General features: G+C 39.6%; 1 protein-coding gene and 1 long non-coding RNA gene across 2 annotated transcripts in view; one reads left to right on the top strand and one right to left on the bottom strand.

Moving 5' to 3' along the window:
- Positions 1–3,423: 3,423 nt before the first annotated feature.
- On the top strand, positions 3,424–22,792 carry LOC143435084 (uncharacterized). Its single transcript, XR_013105063.1, has 4 exons — positions 3,424–3,557; positions 5,038–5,135; positions 11,489–11,639; positions 22,672–22,792. It is a non-coding gene; the product is annotated as an uncharacterized LOC143435084 (long non-coding RNA).
- Ndufs4 (NADH:ubiquinone oxidoreductase subunit S4) overlaps positions 18,940–24,472 on the bottom strand; it is a 107,472-nt gene continuing 101,939 nt past the window's right edge. The window contains exon 5 of the mRNA XM_034523694.2: positions 18,940–19,158. Within this exon, the coding sequence (XP_034379585.1) occupies positions 19,055–19,158 (104 nt within the window). The 3' untranslated portion in view covers positions 18,940–19,054. The remainder of the gene's footprint in view (positions 19,159–24,472) is intronic.

Genomic DNA, 24,472 nt, shown 5'->3' with positions numbered 1-24,472 from the left:
AAAACTGTGTTTGCCGCACACTGCAAGCGCTGGTATGTGGCCTTTCCGTTCTTATTTGTCTCGAGGTACATTTTTATTTCCCTTTTGAAATTGTTTACATATTTGTGTGGATTCCAGCTTTCCTCCTCTTACTGGTTTCTTGCTTTACAGTGTTATGATTAGGAAAGATATTTTATTCTTCTTAAGTTTATGAAGACTTTTGTGGCCTAACATACAGTATCCTGGAGAACGTTCTGTGTGTTCGGAGAAAAATGTTTCTTTCTCTTTCTGCTGACTTGAACAGTCTGGTTATTTTAATTAGCTCTGTTTGGTTTATGGTGGTAGTCAAGTCTATTGCTTTCTGGCAGGCTCATCTATTCATTGCTGAAAATGACTGTTGTTTGGCTGGCCGTCTCCATCAGGTTCACTTTTATTTGCATGCTGTGGCGATGGTTCACAACTTTGAACCATTTGTTGTTGTTGCCGTTTTGCTTGTTTTTAATTTTTGAGACAGGGTGCTACTACATTGCCTGGCCTTGAACTCACAGAGATCTGCCTGCTTCTGCCTCTTAACTGCTGAGATTAAAGGCATGCTCTATATACACGGCTGTTACATAATTTTGATGAATTGAACCCTAAATTACGATATTTTTGCTATTTTCTTCTCTGTGGTAGGTTTAGTAGCAGGTGTTTAGTTTTTTATTTTCTTAGACAAACCATAGGAATGACAGAACACTCCAACAGCCAATGTGATTCCACAGGGTTATGAGGGGTTAAGATGGTTCTTCGTGTCTCTCCTTTAGCCAGGGGAAAGCCAAAGCTTGAATAACAGTGAGGAAAAAGGATGGGGCCCCCAGTAGGCAGAGGGCCAACCACTGTATCCAACCACACACTTTGAAATGAGACCTTCAGACCAGAGGGTCAGAGTTGGACTGCTTCTCCTCTCTTCTCTCTTTTCTCTCTTCTCCTCTCTTTTCTTTTCTCGCTTCTCTTTTCTCTCTTCTCTCCTCTTTTCTCTCTTCTCTCTTTTCCGTTTTATCTCTTCTCTGTTCTCTCTCTTCTCTCGCTTTTCCTCTCTTTTCTCTCTTCCCTCTTTTCTCTCTTCTCTCTTACCCCTTTTACTTTTCTCCTCAAGTCTCTCATATAATTCAGCCTAACTCATGATCCTCCTGTCTCAGCCTTCTGAGTGCTGGTTTTTAAGGGCTTGCTGAGGTAAGCCTGTGACATTTTGACAGTCTACTTTACCTAAGCAAAGCTACCTTGTTCATTTTTGGTTACTATTTCACACAATATTTTTTTTAAAGCTTTTTGACAAGAACAGAAGGAAACCTAGATACCATTTTGGGATGAGGGGAGGGGTCCCTCAAATACAGCAGTTCTGCTCCTTGTCCTTGATGCCTTTGGTCATGCTAGCAGATCACAACTCATTGAACATAGCAGCCTCAGAACTAAGTGTGATCAGATCCCTCACTGGCCCTTGAAGGTGTGCCCGCAACTCTAGCATCTAGCATCTAGTCTTCTCTGAAACTTATTCAAGTTTGGGAGATGGAAAACCAGGAAACTACTAGTTCTCAGTGGCTATTCGGGCTGTTATTGTCCCAGACCCCTGAGTTGTTCACTGTAGCCAGTGACCATCTTTCATGCTCCCCACGCTCCCCCATACCCCACCACATCTCACTTTTACTTTGTTGTTTTTAATGCCCAAGTTTGGGGGATTTTGTGTGTCTTGTTTCCTTTTTATTTTTAACTGCCACACCTTTTAATGCTTCACCCACTCTGCCTTTTGATGAAAGTATTTTAGCCAATTATAGATAGGGAAGAGCTCCTGTGTGCCATGCGTGGTTTTCTGACACTTGTGGGGTCCTTTGGCATTTTATTTCTCTGTATTAATTTGATTTTTTCTTTTTGTAATGATGGGTTTTTATTCCTTTATGTTTTCTGTCTGTACCACAAGCTTTTCTGCTATGTCATAAGACTTAAATAAAACATTATATAACACACACGCACACACATATGTATATGTAAACACATAGTATGCATTTCTCTCCACGCCTAAAATGCTTGTAACAGTCAATTTTAATTTGATACCAACTTCAACACTTCAGCCATGTTTATGACATCACATTTTACAGTTTTTAATAGTGTGTCTAAAATACTGTATCTATAGTTATTTTTTATAAGTTTTTCTAGATAGCTAGACACCAGCAGACTTTTGAAGGCCAGTGAAGGCAGATCCTTCCTTGTAATCCACCAGTTTGTAGAAACGAGAGCAGAAGCAGGAGGATTCCCCTTGTTCCTGGAACTTGGTGGTCCTGTCTTACCTGTCACAGCTCCCAAAGCAAATTAGACAGAAATTAAATGAGGAAAGAGCTTTGAGTCAGGAAAATGGAACAAAGACCGTCTCAAAGCATGGTACTCCCCGTTGTCCAAAAGGGAAGGGTCTCGAGGTTTTCATGGAGGAGATGAGTGGAAAATGTCAATACAATATCGTTCTTCTAATCGGACCTCTAGAGGCTTGCTTTGTCTTTGACTTGAAAATAAACTCAGGTCCACTCCCCATGTCCCCATTAACACTCTTAATTTGGGGGCTGAAAAGTAGCAGGTGAAGGCAGTGGGAGCCATCCCAATAGCCCTTCCTTGGAAGCTCAAATGCCTCTTGAAAGAGGGTGAATGCACCACAGCTGCCTTCAAAACCCTAAGGTCCCCAAGACAGCACAGCTGCAGATGAGACAAGAAGTCAGAGGGTGGAAGTCACCGGAGCTGAGGGGCAGCTTCACTGCCTAAGGGATGGCTTCACCAGAGTCAAGGGAGGGCTTTTTTTTTTTTTTTTTTTTTTTTTTTTTTTTTTTTTTTTTAGATTCATTTTGGTTTTTGCTGCAATTCTTCCTAATCTACTAATCTGTTACATGTTACTCATCAAAAGAATGGGATCTGAGTCATGTCCCCAGCCCTGGGTAGAGACTTGGTCTTCTGAACTGGCTGGAAGGTCAGAAGTTTATTATCTAGCAGGAGTCCTTACATACTATAACTTCTCTTTTAAGAGTCAACCCACGCGGGATTGTCAGTCACCTAGACATAAAATGTTCCACAGAAGCGATGTCTGTTCCAAGATTTAGAAACAGTACAAAACCTACCTAAACATGTAGCTCCCTTTGGCTGTCGCCCACTCAGTCCACCATATCTTAATAAACCTCGCCTAGCTTCTGCATTGTGCCGCATGGCATGTCTCATCTGAATTCTTTCAAGGGACATTCCCAGAAAGGGAGGTGAAGGGGAGGCTGCAGCAACGTCTGGGTGAGGGTTAGAACATTCTGAATTTGTCTGGATGCCGACTTTTGCTGGCGAGTTTTGTCTTTGTTTTATGTTGATAATTAACTATCTGTTGCTTCAACCGCTTGCTATAAGGCAGACCTTGGGATGGAATCTCTTCCTGTTATTCGCTTGGGGAAAGCCTTTTCTGTCATCCGTATCAGGGTTCAGGGCCAGCTTTGCTGTGAAGGATTTTTCATTGGCAGACTTGCCCTTCCTTTCAGCAGTTTGCCTATATCTGCTAACCTTCCTGACCTAGAAGGTTTCTGGTAAGAAATCTGCTTGTAGTCATATGGGGATTTCCCTTACAAGCCGTGAGTCATTTTTTTTTTTCTGGCTGTTTTCAAAAGTTTTTGTCCTTGATTTCTGACAATATGTTTATACTGTGTCTCCATGAAAACCTTTTTTTTCAGTTTGCCTGGAGTATTCTGGGCTTTGTGTACTCTCATCTCCTCCACAGACCTCGACTCTTTCTTCTTAGGGCTACCTTTCTACCTCTTCCTTTTTTCAATTCTCTCTAAATATGCCTATGGCCTGCAGTTTCTCTTTTGGGGTTCTTGATCTCAGTAATAAAATCATTTAAAAATGAACCTGAAAGCAAAGACGGGGACAATTTTATCAGCATTTAAGAAAACAAAAAAACAAAAACAAAAAACAAAACAGGATAGGCAAGCTGTAGACTTCACAGCTGCCAGGAGAAGGGACAATGGAGAGGAGAGACAGCCATGCAGTTTGCTGTAGAGGTCCGCAGGCAGCCACATGACTAAAAGCCTTTAAAGAAACAGGGGAAGCCCAGAGGGCCAGGGAAAGCATGGTCTGCTTTTGGCCAGTATCTGAAAAACAAAAACAAAACCAAACCAATAAGGTAAAAGTTATGCTTTATTGAGTCCTCAGAGGTCAGACTAGCACCTGTGGTGCTCTCTGCAAGTGTCCCCAGCAACTGTGCCAGAGACGTTGTTTCTGAGAAGGAGAGATACATTATCTCACTAAGGGGATGATAAGAGGGTGGTGATCTCTTCCATCCCCTTTTGGACAGCCTGAAATGCCAGGTCTCCATGCTGGGCAAGAGATGGAACTTAGAACAAAGCCCAGACACCTGCACCTTATCATACAGTAATTTGAATTCCATGGAATGAGAAGGCTGATCTTTATGGTCCTGGCGCTCCCAGGGGATGACAAGTAGCATCAGGAGCTTCAGTGGCCCCAGGTTCCTTTCTTCCTCTTTCTTCTGTGTGAGTCTGCTGTTGACACTCCCTGTATTTTTATTTTGGTCATTACATTCTTCACCTCCAGAATTTTGTCTGGTTTCTTTCTAGCCTCTTCTCTTTCCTGGATGGCTTGTTTTCTCTCTTCATGTATTATTTCATTTAGCTGTCTTGTGATGTTCTCTTGCCAGCTGAGCTACCTTAAGATTATAGCTTATAGAACTTGTAGCTAACCTCTGAAGCATCACTTTGCTTACTGCTGCTGTCCTGTTAGTGGCTTTGTGTTCTTTAAAACTTGCATTGCTATCTTTGTATTGGTAGAAGCAGGCATTGCCCTGGGTACTGACTGCCTGACCATTCTTCCCGTGTAGGAATTCTAGGGGTCTCTCAGACCTTTCATATGAATGTGCCCACTTCCATTTTGCATGAGGCAACCAGAGCAGTGTGCCTTGTCCTGATCTGACAAATCAAGCTTTGGGTACTGTTTATTTATCAGATTATGATGGCCTGGGGTAAAGTTGTGTATCATTTCTCAACGCCACAGGGCTGATATGGCTACTGATACCCATGTATAGCACACACAGCCGAAAAGGATGGAAGCACAGCGCTGTGGGCACCTGGCTAGTTGGAAGCATTCTAAAGGTGAGGTATATATGGATTTCTAGGGAGGGCTCTTAGGTTCATAAGCCTGCTAATAGATCACCAACAGTTGTTAAGTATTAGATATAATTCAGTATTTGTTGCAGCCTCATTGTCCTGGGTGGGGAAAACTAATATTGGGATAGGAAAAGCAAATATTCTTGTTGTTGCACAAACCATAAGGCAAAAGCAACTTAGTGTGGCGATTATTTTCATGTTACCAGGACATACCTTGTGTAGTTTCAATTCTAACATGGGTGATAACTGAGCCTTTTTCCTATTGGCTGGTGTCTTCCCACTGCCTAGTTTAAAAAGAATTGGCACAAAGGGTATGAGGGAATGGGAGATGGAGACAGCTGCTCTGAGCCATCACGTTCCCAGAATGCACGGGGGTCTTTTCATAAGCAGTTTTACCAGGTGGGAGGATTTATGAATATTGGCTCTTGGCAGGCGAGCTCCCTTTGATGGAAAAAAGAAACCCTTTCTTAGACGGGAGTGATCAAAGTGGGTCTCTTAGGCAGTGCTCTATAAAGTTACAAGCCTCTGGTCCTCCCAACCTGCCCTCGCTTCTCGTGGCATAGAGCCTGTGGTCCAGATCTGGAACAGGTGGAACAGGTGATGGCGGTGGTGTGGGAGCAGTCAGCCCAGATGCAAGGTACAGATCCCTACTTTTAAAAGTATTGATAGGTTTTCACGAGAAGCTTCTTGATTCTTTTGTATGCTCTTTGTGTCAACTTCTAGAAACTTCTTTTTATATTTAACTAGCTACATTAGCATTTTTCTCGAGAGATGGCCTGTTCAGTTTTGGATGCAGATATTCTGTAATTCTCATTGCTTAGTCAAACTTTATCCATCATGCTTTCAAATTGTTGATTTTCCAACTCCAGCGTTTCCTTCAAAGTACCACTTGGGACTTGGCATTCTCCTTTAAAGCAAGGATTCTCAATCTTCCTTTCTGTTCTTCTTTTAGACAGGATCTCACTCTGTAGACCTGGGAGGCCTGGAATTTCCTGTGTACACCAGGGTGGCCTTGGCCTCACAGAGCTCTGCCTGTCTCTGCCTTCCAAATGCTGTTATAGACTATGTTACCCAGAATTCCGTTACTATAACAAATAACCCAACACAAACAGTTTATAGGGAGAAAGATTATTCGGGCTCAGTTCTGAGGGCTGTGTGAGATGTAATAGGAGCAGAACTGCTTAGCCCATGGTGGAGAAGCAAGAAGAGACTGGCATCCTACAGTCAACTATGCACCTCCTCTGTACTGTGCCATGCTGTGGGGAGGGCACTCAGCTCCCAACTATCGCACGCTCCTATTCACAAAAGTTCTCATTCATCTCTAATGCAAACTCTATGGAGAGTCTTGGATAACTCTTAACTGATCCAGCATTGCTCAAAAGTCTCAGCTTTGAACTGCAAAGCCAAAAACAAACAAACAAACAAACAAACAAATAAAAAACTACACATCTCCAAAATGCAACGGTACAGGACAAACATTCCCATTTGAAAGGAATGGCAGGTAGCATCAGATCAAAGCCAGACCAATCCCCAGCAATGAGAATGTGTGGCCTCTGGACAACACTCTGATGGGGATGTGGGACCCTCAGGACATTCGCAGCTTCCCCCCCACCGAAGTAATTTGTTACAGCATTGCACATGCTCACCCTCTTGGGCTGACTCTGTTCTTGGGGACCTCTCTCAGGAGGAATTGCACATCTCTATTTTCATGAGGTCTCCAGTGTAGTAAGTTCCTCACAGCTCCATGCATCGCTCATCAGAAGATGCTTCCAGGGAGTCTTCCCATGCAACACAGTGCCTGGACCACCAGACTTTCCTTCCACATCCCACTGTCATGTGCACCCTTTCAAACTCAGCAGCATGTGGAAGATGCCAAGGTCTATAAGTAGGCCTATATGAACCATGTACGCTCCCAGTGGCTCCATGGCCTTAACAGCTAGAAGCCCCAGGGAACATATTCCCTTCCAAGCTCTGGGATTTCCTTTTTTTTTTTTTTTTTTTTTTCCCTTTTTAAAAAAAGCCTTGACAATCTGGGGAAAAGTATATATTTGCATCTGTGATCCTGAGATGACTATAGCGTAGCCGTCTATTTCCTTTATTTATTTATTTATTTATTTATTTATTATTTTTATCTTTCTAATTGTGCTAATCCTTTTAACAGCTGCACTTCTCTGGCTACCTTGATGTTCCTGCTGAGGTCAAAATGAAAGTTTTCTCAGCTTTTTTTTTTTCTCCCATGTCTCACTCTAAGTCTAAGAGCCACTAATGATTTCCAGGCTACTCCCTGCATACCCTGTTCCCTCGAAACCTCACCTCTCAGATAAGCTAATCTCGTCAGCTTTTAACTCAGCTCTCTTCCAGGCTTACACAGTGGTTCCAGTGTAACCTGCAGAGCCTCTATCCAGTTCCACAGACTTCATTTCCATCAGAAACCTTGTCAACATAATCTTCACTCTTCATGTTTATGAAGGCATCCTGCTCCTTGGAGGTCACAACAGTTGTCCGTTAAGTTCAGCTCACAGGATTCGAGACATTCTCTGGTTTGGCTGTCTACAACCAAATTGTTTTCAGATTTCTCTTATAAGCCAATTGTAAAGTCTTTGCTATGTTGTTTTGAGTGTAGTTAGAGAAACAACAATCACTTAACACATTTTGTGTGTGTGTGCGTGCATGTGTGTGTGTGTGTGTGTGTGTGCGTGTGTGCATGTGTATCTGTATGTAGGTAAGGGTGCCAGGGTGTATATGTGGAGGTCAGGAGTACAACTTCCAGGGCTCAGTTTCTCTCCTCCTACTATGTGGGTCTCCAGACCTTAACTCAGACTGTCAGGCTTGGTGGCAAGCATCTTTACCTGCCAAGTTTCTTCCCGACCTGAATCTTCCTTACTGATAGTCATTGGCTATGTCGGTCCGTCTGTGTTTTCTTACTGATAGCCATTGGCTATGCCGGTCCGTCTGTGTTACTCTATTGCTGTAGTAAAGCACTCAAGACAATCAACTTTCAAAGGGAAAGGTTGACTTCAGCTCACAGCTCCGGACGTCTCTGTCCTCACCACGCAGTCCTGTTCTGTAGCAACCCGAAGTGGTGGAAGCACACGAGAAAGCAAATAGCCTGGGCACATCATGGCGGTGGGATGAAGATGAGGATTCAGAATCATATTCTCTTCAAAGTCATCCACCCAATGACCAGAATCTGTCTCACTCTCTTCAGGTTTCAAGTATCTCTCAATAGCAGTGGAGAATCAAGCCTTTAAATAAAGGCCTTGGAAGAGCACTTGAGATACAAACCATAGCACAAACCAGGTTCTCACTGCTGACTGGATTGAAATTGTGAGGTTTTTTGTTTGTTTGGTTGGTTGGTTGGTTGGTTTTTCCTGTTTGCATGTTTTCTAGTTCTTCAATAGATAACATTAAGAAACTACTGTGTGTACAAATGCACTAGTCTATGTATCTATAGATGTACACATGCATGTTATTTTTAGAAATTAGTTTACCTTCATGTAATTCCTATTTCATCCCATGAAACTTACTTTTCCCATTCCATATTTTTAAGACTGTCTCAGTAAAAACAAAACAAAACAAAAAACCAACAATCCCCTAATACCCCAAAAACTGGCTTCCTCAAAATATCAGTGTACCTATTAATCCAATTACAGTATATATGCAAATTGGTTTCAGAATTGTGTTACTCATACCACGGTATAAAGAAATCGTACTGAAAAGCTAATTTAAGTATTTGTTTGAAATGTTCTCCAACCATCCAGTTCCATCTAATACCTGCATATAAGGTTGAACGTTGTGTTCTAGGTAACCTGAGTATGTTCTTCCCTTCTGCTTCACTGTGGTTCTGGTTTCATTTAAGGTACACATGGGATCGTTTCTGTGTTTGCTTTATATTGTAGGACTTCTTTCTTCTCGTATTTGATTTACTTTTCTTTAAACATGTAGTATGTTAACCTGCTTACAAGAGTCAAAACAACACAAAATTATCCATAGAGAGGTATCATTTATCTCCAAATACCACTGCCTGGCTTCCATCCATCACTTGGAGGTCAAGAATTACAATGGTTTCTGGTTTTGCCTGCCGCTACACAGAAAAGAGAATTATGTGTGTACCTATCTATATGTGTATGTGTATATGTATCTATCTATGTGTCCATGTATATGTGCTTATCTATATGTGTACATGTATATTACCTATCTATATGTGTAAGTATATATTACCTATGTGTGTATGAGTCTGTGTGTGATACATATATATATGTATATATGTATATATATATGTATCACACACACATATATATACATACATATATATATATGTATATATATATGTATCACACACAGACCTGCTGTGTTGCAGTTGTCTTTTTCCTAGAGATCATTCCATAGGAATTTGAAAAGCTTTTCTCACTTTTAAACAGGTAGGTTGTACCCAGCCTTTTGTTATTCTGTAATTCAGTCATCACATTTCTTTTTTTACGGTTTTGTTTTTAGCTGACATAATATTCAGGGAATGCAGTGTTACAGTATCTGGCAACAGATACAAATGGTGAAATTACTATATCATGTTAACTCATCAGTCAGCTCTCAGCTGCTTCTAGTTATTTTGCAATATTCACAGGAATCTATTTAACCAGTCACATTGTGTGAAGAATACCAAAACTACTTATTCTTTTCTAATTGTAACTTTCAGCTTGTTAATAAATCTGATTGAATAGCTTCCAGTATTTTTTAAATACTGCAGTCTCTTTGTGTGTATATATGTATACGTTTGTAAATTATTATTGTATAAATTAACAGTTACAATAATTTTTTTACTCTCTTGAATCATAATTTTAAAAGCAATTAAAGCTTAGAAGCCCATCTCTGACTCAGGCATCAGAGAAATATACTAATTACTTCTTTTAAACCTTTGTATGAGCAGTCCCTCCTTTCCTTGCTGTCAAGGCCTTTGATCTGTTTGCAGTTTGTTCTTAGGAATGGTGCAATCAAACTTATCTTAATATCACTCACAGGCTGCCTTTCCCTCCAAGTGTTGGGAATGGTGTCTCTATCATATACCAACTTCTGCTGTTTTTTTTTTTTTTTAAACAAAATCTCAAACATTCAATTTTACCAATAAATACTTGGAAGCCAGATGCTATGGTGAAAGCCTGCTAGCTCAAAGAGGCAGAGAAAGCACAAAGCTTTCTTCTTCAGCTGACATCCCAAAAGGAAAAAGAAGCCTTCCTCCACAACCTCTCAGAAAAACCTTTCAAAGGGAATGTCTCTCCTTTTGACTTCCTGTGCATCTCTGTCCATCCTCCTGACTCTCACTCTCTATGGCTTTTTCCTATGTCTACTCCCTGTCAAATGGGGTTGCTTGCTCCACCCTTTGACCTATGGTTGACTTTATTTACAATAAACAGAAAACTCTTGGATGAAAGGCGTGTGCCAGGACTGAGCCACACCACAACTAGAAACGGGGTTTTCCAGTAAATAACACAATCTCTGGGTTCACAGTGTCATCAAGTATCTTGCAACAAATGTCTTTATGTGATGGATTGTTTGTTGAATTTTCCCGTTCTGTAGGATCGACCCATCTATACATATTCCAGTTGTGAACTATTTTAATCTAGTGGCAACATGACTCCCTTGGCCTGTGTGTTCCTTTCCTCTAGGTGTAGAGGTAGGATGCAGTCACACAGGGGAATTATGTCAAAAAGGGACTCAAACCAACTGTCAGAGATAGCAGTTTAGAGAATCAGGCTTCTCGGGCTTTATGACTTTATGACTTGCTTTTCTACAGTTAATGTTCTTCCTCAGGGAAGAGAAATTGTGGCTTCTGTGATGGACTGGGGGAAAGGTGGGAAAGGACCCAGGAACCCGTGCTTCTGAGACACTGCCAGCGTCCTTTACTCAAAGCATGCCGTGCTCCGGATGTCATTCTCTGACCCAACAGAACCTAGTGATGTAGAGATGTGTAGGTTTCTTTGAGAGTCTTCTATCGGCTTCTCGGTTCCTCACTTCCTACCTCCTCGTCATTTACCAGGAACACTTTCCCCAAGGGGCTGTTTATGCCTTTTCAGCTCTTTTTCTCACTCTCCTTGTTACTGTAAAGGAGGATTGCAGGCAGACCCCGGTTCCTATTGTCTGCCATTGCTGTGCAGCTGGATAGCTCATTGGATCTTGTGTTAAATGTAATTTGTAGAGTGTTCACCGTCTCAAGCATAGGCTTAGAAACAGAAAAACAAATCACACCAAAAAGTAAATGCTTCATCAAACAATGCTAATAATTTTGTACTGTTTTATATGACAATGGAAAACTAAAGATGTATCTTGTTTTCTGGTTTTTACAGATGCCAATTTTAAGACTTCTCCAGACATCTCTTCATTTTGCCTCGTTCCACGTGGAACAACACTCTAGTCAGGCTATAGTCCCAGAAGACCTGACTGCAGCTTGCTCTGCTAATGAATTCTAACTGTGAACCAAACTACCACCTAATTAAGGTAACTTAGGACACCATACTCTCTGATATCCTTTAAACATTTTTGTTTGGTTTTGTTTTATTTTAAGTCAGGGTTTCTTTATATAGCACTGGCTGTCTGGGAACTGTGTAGACCAGCATGGCCTTAAACTCACAGTGATCTACCTTCCACTGCCTCTCAAATGGTGGGATTACAGGTATAAATTTATTTCTAAAGACATAGATACAAAAAATTTAAAGATATATATACATACATATATATGTGTGTGTGTATATATATATATATATATATATATATATATATATATATATATATATCATATTCATTACACACACACATTTTAAAACCTGTAGTATTGCTAGTGGTATCAGAGCAGTCATTTTATCCATGCATCCATTTAGAGGTTCTGGGCATCAATCTAAGGGTTTTGCGTGTGTGTAAGGCAAGCACTTTAACCCCTTTAAAGTCATTCTGCATTTGTGGTGGAATACAACAAATGAGTAGCAAATACACTAATAGTAGACACCAGAGGGCAGGGAGAGCAAGGTCCCAGTAAAGTATGGTATCTACCTCTAGGTGGAGACATGCCCTTGTCTCCTCCCATAAGAGTTAACTCAGTTGGGCAGGTTGGGCAGAACTTGGCTAAGGGGACATCTCTGGGAAGAGGGTTCATGTTAAGATAATGTACTTTTCCTTCCCTGAATTCCAGTCCCCAGCACAGTCCCTAGTAGTCATGTGGTTTGGGTGGACATGCTCATCCCCATACCTTCCTGAGCACTATGGGCTTCCTTATATTGTCTCTAAAGCACCCCACCTCCCTCCTTCCCCAACAACTACTTGCTGGCCACCAAAAGCTTAAGGGCATGCCTTTCACACCTCCTTTCCTTTCCCTTCCTTCAGGCAGCTGCAGAGATTCACAGATAGCCTGCCTGGTGTCTTTCTGTTACACTCTTAGGATACTGTCCTTGAGCTTCTGTTTGAGTTCCCTCTTACATTCTTTTATTAATGAGACTAAGAACTTAAGGGAGGCCCATGGCTGCCGTGGGATCAACAGGACTGGATTGGTTACTAAGTGTATGTTTGTTTGTCTGTGAACTATCTACTCAGTGGGTCTTTAGATGAAACAGTGAGAATTTAGAAGCCATCTAAATCCTTTTATCCACTAAAGTCAAACACTGCTTTTCAGAGAAATGATTCTACTTCTGAGGAAAGAAAGTGCACAGGAATGTAAAATGTCAGAAATGGACGAAGAAATATGAAGGACCGTTTGAAAGCACGTGTAATGCATGACAGGAACATGTAGGAATCTGTTAGTCACTAGTAATTGTTTTTTGTTTTGCTTTTGTTTTTCGAGACAGTGTTTCTCTGTATAGCCCTGGCTGTCCTGGAACCCACTCTGTAGACCAGGCTGGCCTCGAACTCAGAAATCTGCCTGCCTCTGCCTCCTAACTGCTGGGATTAAAGGCATGCGCCACCACCACCTGGCTAGTCACTAGTAATCAACATAATAATGATAACATCACCAACAAAAATCTACCTGGCCAGTTAGTAAATTTGAAAGAAATGTCAGACCCAGGAGATAACCATGGGCCTGAGAGATGGCTCACTTACAACAGTGTGCCATCATGAAGCCTTGAATTCAAGTCCCAGCAGCTACACAACAAACTTTTGGGGAAACTGAATCCATGCCCTTGGAAATGTCAACTTTCATATTAGTTATTAATTATTACCATCGTAATGGATCAAAGTCAACATCAGCACTATCTAGTGACTTGTGTCTTCAAAAGTGAGTTTTTGGAGAACATACTTATTACAGAAAGAACAATCTTGCCATAAATGTTGAACCTGAACCCCACCATGAAGAAACAAAGAAATCCAAATTTTGGAATATTCTATACAATGACTCATTTGGTTTCTTAAATAATGTCCAATGATATGAAAGAAAAAAAGCAAAAATCATTATCAGACAGGGTAGACAGGAGTGATATAGATGGCTCGGTAGTTAAGGGCACTTGCTGCTCATGCAGAGGACCTGAGTTTGGCTCTTAGCACCTATGATGGCTCACAACCATTTGTAACTCCAGGTCCAGGGGAATCTGCCACCCTCTTCTGGCCGCTGATGGCACTACATGCATGTATTGTACATGTATACAAGCAAAACTCATACACATAAAATAAAAATGTTAGAAAAAAACTGGGTATGGTGGCATGTGTCTTTAACTCCTGTACTGGGGAGGCAGAGGCAGGTGGATTTCTGAGTTCAAGGCCAGCCTGATCTACTGAGTGAGTTCCAGGACAGCCAGGACTACACAGAGAAATCTCTCAAAAACTAAAACAAACCAAAACAAGAGTTTGAAGTCCAATGGAAATGTGAACTATTGACTTAGCGTATACTCAAAACTCTTATTTTTTAAAAAAAGATTTATTCTATGTATATGAGTATGCTGTCACTGACACACCAGAAGATCCCATTACAGATGGTTGTGAGCCACCATGTGGTTGCTGGGAATTGAACTCAGGACCTCTGGAAGAGCAGCCAGTGTCCTTAACTTCTGAGCCAACTCTCCAGCCCCCTTTCAAATTCTACTCTTAACAAAAATCATTAGAAAGAATAATACTGCATCTAGGTATGGTGGTATATTCCTGTAATGGCAGCATTTGGGAAGCTGAAGCAGAAGGATCATGACTTTAAGGGCAGCCTGGGCTACATAGGAAGACCCTTTCTCACTCCTCCACCATCCCCAAAGAACAACATTAGGTAAAGTAAGAAATACTGAATGAATACATGAATTTGTTTTTATTGTAACACTTATTATAAAGTATAGAGAGTAATATGTTGGTGTCATTCCCCCAAGATGTATTCTGAAATATCTGGCATATTTAGCAATAAAATTATATCTACACTTGAGGAGGGGGTAATAAAACATGAAACTCATTTTACTTAACTGAGTTTCCATAATCAAATGTTCCATCTTTTTATGAAAAAAAAAAAAAAACTTGGAGAAAATCTGGTGAAATTTAAAAATATCCATGACTTTTGGGTTAAGAGAAAATTTACTATTACAGTATACTGTCACCAAATAACATTATTAATACATTTAGTTTTCAAAATCAGTATGGCATTTGTGTCTCTTCACTGGACTGCTTGGGTAAGACATGTCTAGGAGATCTGAATATATCTCTGAGGGCATTTTCAAAGACGGTCAGTTCATGAAGGCTCTGCCATATGAACGGACAACTGCTGGCCATTCCTGGGAGGTGGTGAGAGGCAGGAGGTGGACTGTGGCCCTGCTTTCTCATTGTTTCTTGGTTGCCATTACATGAAGTGCTTGCTCTGATCTGCTGTCTCCATCACGATGATTATTAACACCCACAATTTCTTTCTAAAACCACGAGCCAAAATAAATCCTTCCTTCCTTAAGTTGATGCTGGCATCTGGTCAGAGAAACAGAAGAGTAATTAAAACTGCATGCTTCCTGCACGAATGGAATCTCTTGGGTTCACTCTTGTTAACCACCACCACCGAGTGCAGACACTCAAGCTTCCTTCCTAAGCCGTCCCAAATCCCAGTACTTGGTTTCCTCAGCTTAGATCTTCTCTCTTAATTAGAGTCAAAAGAACAGTGGTAACAGTTTGTATTTATAGGTGATCAATTAAACCACAAACCAGAATCTAATTCTTCTTTGCAGTTTTGTAAACTCATTTAAGAGTGAAATGTGTCTTCAAAGAAATCGGCTCTATACTAATTATACGATGCCCCTTTTCAGTGTTTGAGACTTTTTTGAGAGATTATTATTTTTTTTTAATTATTTAGGAAAACAATTATATTTTAATATATTTTGACTACTGACATTAAAAAAATAATTTTATAAGTACCGTGAGCATTTGGTGTAAGTTTTGAGTGTTAACAATATTTTGAGTGATTATTCAAGCAATGCAAGTACACTGAGCTAGCCTGTGAGATGCTGAAAGTATAGCCCCTCCTCTTCCATTCATTTACAGTCTACCTAAAGAGGTCCCAGCTAACTTACTACAACAGAAATAACAGAAGGAAAAAAATTCCACATGTTAAATGACAAAATTTATACTTTCTGGAAATTATTATGTGGTAGAACAATGTTGACAGAAACCACAATACATTAAGTAAAAAGGGTTTGGGCATTTAGTGTGGTGGTGTTTTTCAAATGTAAAAGTATTACAATTTTGTTTTATAAAAGTAAAAAATGTATCCAATAATGTATGCATAAATCGTCAGAACCAGACCCTGTGTAACAATTCAGAGTAGTGTGCTTGATGGTCACATTCTCCTTTATAATTTTCTATTACCATCCCAACACAACTACAATCATAGCATGTAAGCAATGATCAGCTCTACAGAGCTGTGTGCACAGAGCACCAAGCTGGCCTGCTCCTGCATACGATCAATTCCATAGGGCTGAAGAAGCCGGGCACGCCCTTGGAGAGGACAGGGCCCCACACGGCACCTTGCACTGCATGGGAAGCACAATCACCACGGTAGCAGCGGTGCATTGATGGTCCTAGTCACTTAATCTTCACCTTCTCCATTTTATAAACATGTAGAAAACCTTAACTGTATAAGAATCACCAGACTGGTGCTTGAATACAACTATTTGGTTTGAATTTGTGTTTAATCTATACTAAATAACTAGTCTCCATTGACTAACCTGATGTGATTCTAGTAAGTCTGCTTTTATGTTACCTGGGGATTTTCCCCCTTGTAACTTTTTCTTTCTTGTTTCTTTCTTTGTTCTATATGTTTACTGTTTTGACTATTAGGTGTTGTAGGGATGTTTTTCTGGTTCAGTCTATTAGGTGTTCTCTATGCTTCTTATACCTTGATAAGCAACCTCTTCTTTAGGCTAGGGAAATTTTCTTCTATAATCTTGAAAGTATTTTCAGTACCTTATCTGGGTTTCTTCTCTTATTATTCATAGATTTGGGCTTTTCATAGTGATTTCCTGGATGTTAGTGCCTGGATTGTTTTTAGATTTAACATTTTAATTGACTGAGGTATCCAATTCTCTCTTCAATGCTCAACCATGTTCAATGCTGCTCTACTCATAATTGTCAGAAATTGGAAACAGCCTAGGTGTTCGTAAATGAATGAATGGATAAAAAAATAGTGATACACGTACACATGGAGTATTATACAGTCATTAAAAAAATGGAATTTGTAGGTAAATGAAGGGAGCTAAAAAAAAAAAAAAATCATCCCAAGGTAGGTGATCCAGAAAGACAAATATGGTATGTATTCACTTTTGTGTGGATGTCAGCTGTTAAGTCTTCAGGAAACAAGCTACAATCGATATAACCACAGTGGTTAGGTACAGAGTAAGGACTAAGGGGAGGGATAGATCTCCCTAGGTAGGTGAAATTCAATAGTTATAGATGCATGAGGCAGGGACTGGAAAGAAAAATCAAACAGGGGATGAGGCAAAAAGGGGGCTAAGGGAGGCATTTTTTTTTGGGGGGGGAAGAGCTAAAAATTACAGGCCATTTGAGTGTTTGGTGTAAACCTAATACAGTAGAAGCTTCCATATTTATAATGTATTTGCAGGCAATCTAAATTAAATTGCCTTCTCACCAGACCATATTCTTTGCTTCTTTTTACTTAGCAATATACCTTTTAAAAATTCCTTTTTAAAAATTCATATGAATAAATTTTGGCCTACCAGTTTCTTTGTGTGCCCAGTGCTTGGGTGGGTGTACCACAGTGTGCTAGTGAATGTCCTCCTTCATTTCACCTGAGGCCCCGAGGAGGAAGCTAAATTCTGGTTACCAGTCTTGGCAGCAGATACCTTTGTCTGCTAAACACCTCTCCCCAGCTCAGATATGGACTGTTCACTTTAATAATTCCATAATTCTCCATTCAGCTTTAGCTTCTTTGATGAGACATTTATACTATGTCTACTTACTAGTTCTTAGAGACAATTCTGCAGAGAAAAACTCGATGTTTATCTCTGTGTCCATCCTAGACTATTTAAATAGAGGTAGATATTTAGAATGAAATGGAATATGCATTCACATGTTTTTAAAGAATTGTCAATATGCTTCTCAAAAGTGTAGTCTCTGATGCACTTTTTGGAGCTAGGGCAATGTGTTACCAGTGATTACATAAGATAACAGAGAAAATGTAAACATACAAAATAAAGAACATGTAATCTAAAGAAATAAGTGTTGAAGCACATTTCTCTGCAGCTACCATAGGCAACAAAGTGCATGGGTTTAAAGCAGGCAACTCCAGTGTCACCTTTAGTACCTGGGACCACTGTCATCCTGAGCACATTTGTTTAATCCTTTTTAAGACTTGATTTGTATCTCTTCTTCGCAAAATTGGAAACGTAAGTGCCTCCTGATAAGGCGTTTATGCAGGGTAGTAGCCATGGTACTTTCTAAGAGCCCAATGAGAGCATGCCTTCATGAGTGATGAGTTTATTTATATTTTAGAAACATAATAGCAACACTAAAGGTCTCCACACACTTGGTTTTATTTTGTATTGAATCTTTATTTCCTAAGAATAAAAGATCTCCACTGGAAGTTCTCACAATTACCAGATGTCATAAGGCAGAAACCGGTATGAACAAATGTAGAGAGAATATCTTATGTATTGTATGGATGTGTCACCTGTCAATTAAAAATTCCTACGGCCTATAGGAAAGGGTAGAACAGAAGTTGGGACATCCAGGAGGCAGAAAGAATTCTGGGATAGAGCCAGGCATAGAAGATTCTCCCAGAAAGAGGTGAGGAAAAAGATATATGGTACCCGAGCACATGGGAGAATGTAGATTAGAATAAATGGGATAGTTTAAATTGTGATCTAGTAAGAGAAAAGCCTAGCAATATGGCCAAGGTATTTGTAAATTTTTTTTGAGTCTGAGTCTTATTTCTGGGAGCATGGGACTGGGAAGAACAGACTTAACTTCTACAGACAAATCCTTTTACATTCATAAGCACTGAGAAAATACACATCTCCAGTAAAACAGGAGAACGTTGGCTATAAGGGAATTAAGTTGAGGGTTATTGGGTTGTAGTGTATAATCATGTACCTTTCTACCTGCAACAGAGAGGAGTTTGGTAATGATAGCTTGGAGTTTATATATGATATTGACTTGTGCATGGCTATAAAAAGCAACTAGAAAACACCTAGGCTGCAGCTGATTCCAGACATTCAGTTTAGTAGATTCTAAGTTTTATGATTTCCTAGAGGGGTGAACATCTCAAATCTGTCTGTGCAGGAAATTGTAATGTGTTCAGTGTAAGACATCAAAAACACTTAAAATAGAAACTGCCAAGTGTACCTGTAGTTTAAAGGTCACATTTATTAGGAGATTAAGAGGTGCATTATCCATGGACTATAAATAGTGCACAGCTGACACTTCAGTCACAGTCAAGCAGAAATGTAGCCAGCTCCAACCTATTTTGTAGAGACTCTTGTTCTTTTGTTCCAAGAAAAGTTTGCACCATAAGACTTGGACTTAGGTTTCGGAACCTTCTTCTCTTCAACGTCATAGCTCCATCCTAGATGGAAAACAAAACCAAAACAAACCCCACAGGAACAGAATTAATGAGGATACTTAAGAAACACAGCAAGCAAGGAGAGGCTAACTTTATAATTTCACGTTCATTTATCAACAGGAGTAAATGTCAACACATCTGAAATATAAATTTAGTAATTTGCTTCCTCTCAATCCTGTGTGCAAAAGTCGAAACACAGCCTGAAGATGAGTTATCATATTTCAAAGTGAAGGAGTAACCTATGATTTAATTTCTACTTAAAATTTCTTGCTTAGTTACCAACAGTTATGTATTATACAGAATCAGATTTCTATACATGGCCTAATATGTGACACCTTTAACAGTACAAAGAACACGCAGCAATATAACTCAGCTCACTGCTCTAAGGTCTGGAACACATCTGAAGTACTAAAGTCCTCCCTATCCTCCCAGCATTCCTCTGGAGATCACCAAATTCTCCCCCCTTACTAACTAAAAGTCAAAAACGATTTTCTACCTTTGTTTAACAGTTATGTCATCAGTACAAATCATAACCAACTAAGCACATATTGAGACCTGACTAAAGCCAGCTGAATACAAATGCCTGGCGGAGACTTGAGAGTTGTACTTACACTTCAGGAGATTTTTTTTTTTTTTTTTTCCGAGACAGGGTTTCTCTGTGTAGCCCTGGCTGTCCTGGAACTCACTCTGTAGACCAGGCTGGCCTCGAACTCAGAAATCCACCTGCCTCTGCCTCCCAAGTGCTGGGATTAAAGGTGTGCGCCACCACTGCCCGGCCACTTCAGGAGATTTTAAGGCAAACCAAACTGAGAGCCTTTGGTCAAAATGTTCTCTGAGTTTGTATCTTTTCTCCAAATGCCCTTTTGTATGTTTTATAACTTTGGAGACTGAACTTACTTGTAGAGATCTTGTTTTGAGTGCGCTCGAGTGTTTAGGGACCACTCCAATCAACACCCCTCCTTGGGCAGAAGCGTTATTCTCATGTTTCCTTAAGCTAAACAACTCTAACTTTTCTTTATGAACTCCACTTTCCTACCATCCTTTTCTCTCAGGACTCTTTTTCAAATAACTCATCTTCATGCATGCTTCTTGATCATCATGTATAAAATGTCCCAAATGTGTTTTATACAGTCAAAACAAGTGACTTTTTTGTTTGGTTTTTGAGACAACGTTTCTCTGTGCAGCCTTGGCTGTCTTCAAACCCAGAGATCTGCCTGCCTCTGCATCCCAAGTGCTGGAATAAAAGGCGTGCAACCACCACTGCCCAGCAACAAGTGCCTTCTTCATATACATTCTAAGGAATTCAAGTGTCTCTTCATGAGTATTTGAGTAAAGTACATGAGTAGCACTCAGGCCAGTGGCTCCTTAGCTGGAATTCATCAATCAATTATGCCGTAAAACACAACCTGTGAAGCTCAAAGCTTCTTATTGTAATTGTCCTAGAAAGGAAAATGGTGGCCTTCAAAGAACTACTGTATCATTGAAACTACTTGGTTCTCCACCATCTGATTGTTAACAGTAAATGTTCAAACAAAACTAAATACCCATAAGCAAATGGGAAATCAGAAAGGCAAATTCAACATTAGACTACCTTTAATCAGTTAAAGATTTTTTTTTTTTGGTGGTGGTGGCTAAATGTATACAATGTAATTGATAGTTTAAGTGTAAAACCCTAAGGGAAGTTCCAAGGCTTCAAGGCCTTTAGTAAAAGTTCCCTGAGAAGTCTAGAGTTTGGAATGTAGCAAATATTTGAATGGCTGCCTTAATTACCTGTGTGATGCTATGTGAGCTTATTACAATAAAGTGGTTAAGAAAAAACGTATTAAACATACCTATTTAATTCATGCGCTCAGCATTACTCTCAGAGTAATTACTCATTAGGAAAGTACTACAGTTTAAGAGAAGCTGATCTTGGGCTGGAGAGATGGTTTAGCAGTCAAGAGCACTGGCTGCTTTTCCAGGACCCAGGTTCAACTCACAGCACACACATGGCAGCTCACACATGTCTGTAACTCCAGTTCTAGGGGCTCTGACACACTCACAGACATACATTCAGGCAAAATACCAGTAAACATAAAATTAAAATAACATAGCTTTAAAAAGAGAAGCTGATCTCACAAAGTAAATACATAAAATGGTTATTTCCATTTCAAAACATTCAAAAAAAAAAGAAAGAAAAAGAAAGTATTTAGACAATAAACAACCCTAAATTATACAGCTAAAATGTCCAAGCCTTTTAATATATGCTGACTTTAAAGCCATACACTGTTTACCTCATACATAAAACTGAATTTCTTTATATATGTTGTAGTTACTATTTTTAATGTTACCTACTTTCTCTCAATCTGATTGTGTAATTTTTTATTTAAATATGTTTTATAAGACTTGAAAAATATTCCTGAAAATCAAGTCTATGCCACAGTGCTCACTCTACCATGTTACAACTATGGAGGAAGAACCAAGAAGTTTTCTAATGTTGATTATAAATCGTGTTATGGCAGTCACTGGTTAGGTTATTCAATTCTGTGATCTTTTGCCAAATTGTGGATGCCATGGTTTTTCACCCCCTCCACCTGCCAAGACAGACTTTTCAGTTTAATAATGATGTCTCCTCAGAGGAAATGAAGACCTGCAAATACTATGAATTCTACCTGATCACCTTACATAAGAACCTAGACACAGCTCTATTAACTGTTTTGTTATAGACTTTCAAAATGCTGTCAGGGTTAGTGCCATGAGAGAGGGGAGTAGACTATTTAGACACAGAAATGAAAAACTGGGTTCAATTTTTTCTCCTGGGAACTCTAAGCTAGATTCTATTTGTTATCAATGGTTCTAACAATTCAGAAGAGACCTGGAGCTTGGCTATGATCTCTACAACTGCTCTACCACAGTCACACGTGATTGTGAGGATACAGGGAGAAACTGTCTCCCCTCACAGTTTCCTGTGGAAAACAGCTTTGTTCCTAAAACTGAACAAACAATTGCACTTGTCTTACAGAGAACAAGGATTATAAGATGGCTGATGGCAGTCACAGTAGACAGTGAAAGTAAAGCAAGACTATGTAACTGGATTTCCAATCACTCAGCACATTTCTGCTCTGTTCTGGGACATTATTAAGACAGAACTCATAACAATAACAACACTTGAGAAAATACTGAACATGTACTTAGTGACGGGTAAATTATATGAATTACACATACTACACATACTCCAGCTTCTTTTATTTCTCATCTGAAACTCCTAAAAAGGAAGGATTTTTCATGAAATATAGAACAACAAAATTTATTAGTAAAATATTTACAATATCCAAATTTCTACTTGTTCTACTTTAAGGTAAGGGTTGTTTTTTGGGTTTTGTTTGTTTGTTTGTTTTAAAAAAAATCCAAACTGTATCTGAGATGAAACAGTGCACTGTCTGAAGACTGCTTATATAAAGCTAAGGTGCACTCTATGACAATGGTCCCATATGTTGTCTTATTGGGTCATTCAAAACCAGGCCTTGCTTTTTCCAGCTGTGCAACAGGAAGATCAAAGCAACTGAGCCAGGGCAGCTGCCCAGGGATGGAGTAAGCTCCTGGGACTGCCATCATTTCCCACTATGGAGTAGCCATATGGCACAGATTAGCCACAAATCCACCCACCAGCACCTACATGAGGAGAGGAGCTGATTCTGCTGTCTCACACAGTAGAATGCTTTCACAAAAATATTTTGAACTTTAAGCTCTAGTGTAAGAGAAGTACATCTGGCAAATGCTTAGTAAACTTAAAATGTGATCTTTAATGTCCAGTAATAAATTTATTTTCCAAAAGGCAGACCATATTACTTTGTAAATCTTTACATTGTGGCTGGATTACTCTATTTCCAATGCAATGACGGTACAATCTTTTCACTTATGCACATATATACACATGTATGCATGTATGCATACACATGTGCACATACCCATACATGCATGCCCTTGAAAATAAGTCAGCTCACAATGGTTAGCTTATGACTTTTGTGTGAGTTAAAGAAAAGTCTATTTGGATTTTCAGAACTATTTCATTTGTGTCTCTGTAATAACACAGATATGTTCATTTGTTCTTTTACTACTTATGGCAAAACTTACTCTCAAAGTCCTATGAAAGGTTCTTCTCCATTGAGAACATAATCAAAAACTCTGACGTTAATTAGTGTGGAAGTAAACAGTTTAATAATTTGTGCTGGAACACGTAAACACCACAGCATGTGACACAAACAATGGGAAGATCCTGCTATCACCTCCAGGAACAGAACAAGAAAGTCTCTGAAACACTAAGGGAAGCACATTGGCAGTTATGGAGGGTTCCAAGAGCCTTCATTAGAGTATAGTATGGCATTACCACACCTTGTGGAAGGCAAAACAGATATCTAACTTTTAAAAAAAGGAAAGGCAGAAAGCTTTCCTGGAATTTCACTTTAAAAATCTCACTTTGAAATGATTTTAAGTATCTTAGACACTTAAATGTTTATGTTTTCTTTTAGAAAACATTATAGAAGTGACTAAGGTTGTGGATAAACTGGTGGAACACTCCTTTCTTGGACTGTCAATAAGCAAATAAAGGCAGGCACACACACACACACACACACACACACACACACACACACACACACACACACACCACCTGGAAGATTAATTAGCATAACAAACACCCTACACCTGCTAGAGCTGTTGCACCCTGCAAACTACCATCCTGTTCTGATGCAACACTCAATGGGCTCTTTAAATTTTGTTTTTCAAATAATATTCCGCCATACAGATTAGTATTATTTCCAAAACATTAATTGGAAGCATTCTATTTAGAATTTGCCATAAAACAAACCAAGAATCAACCAATTACTATGACTTCTGTGCTTCAAAAGTACAGTTGAAAATTGGTTTAGAAATTTAGAACGTGTTTCTTTTTAATTCATTGAAAAGATATATATGTAAATATATATCTTGTGACACAAACAATGGGAAGATCCTGCTATCACCTCCGGGAACAGAACAAGAAAGTCTCTGAAACACTAAGGGAGGCACATTGGCAGTTATGAGCAAACATTTTGTGGGAATTAGTCTGGGGCAATGGGCTATGCACAGGAATCTTACAAAATCCTAGGAACTCCAGCAAACCACCACACAGAAAGAACCCGGCTTTAAGAAAAGTGATTCCAAAATTCTCCAGGTGTCTAACAAATAATCCCTTTTCCTTATTCTCATCTTCATGACCTGAACCAACAAAAATCTCTCAGCCAAGGATTAGGAATAAAGAGCTACGTAGAAACAACAATAACTGTAGAGTAAAAAATTA

The sequence above is a fragment of the Arvicanthis niloticus genome, chromosome 19 (assembly GCF_011762505.2).
Source record: "Arvicanthis niloticus isolate mArvNil1 chromosome 19, mArvNil1.pat.X, whole genome shotgun sequence".
In the NCBI taxonomy this organism is placed as follows: Eukaryota; Metazoa; Chordata; class Mammalia; order Rodentia; family Muridae; genus Arvicanthis; species Arvicanthis niloticus.
This window is presented reverse-complemented; position numbering and strand designations above follow the sequence as displayed.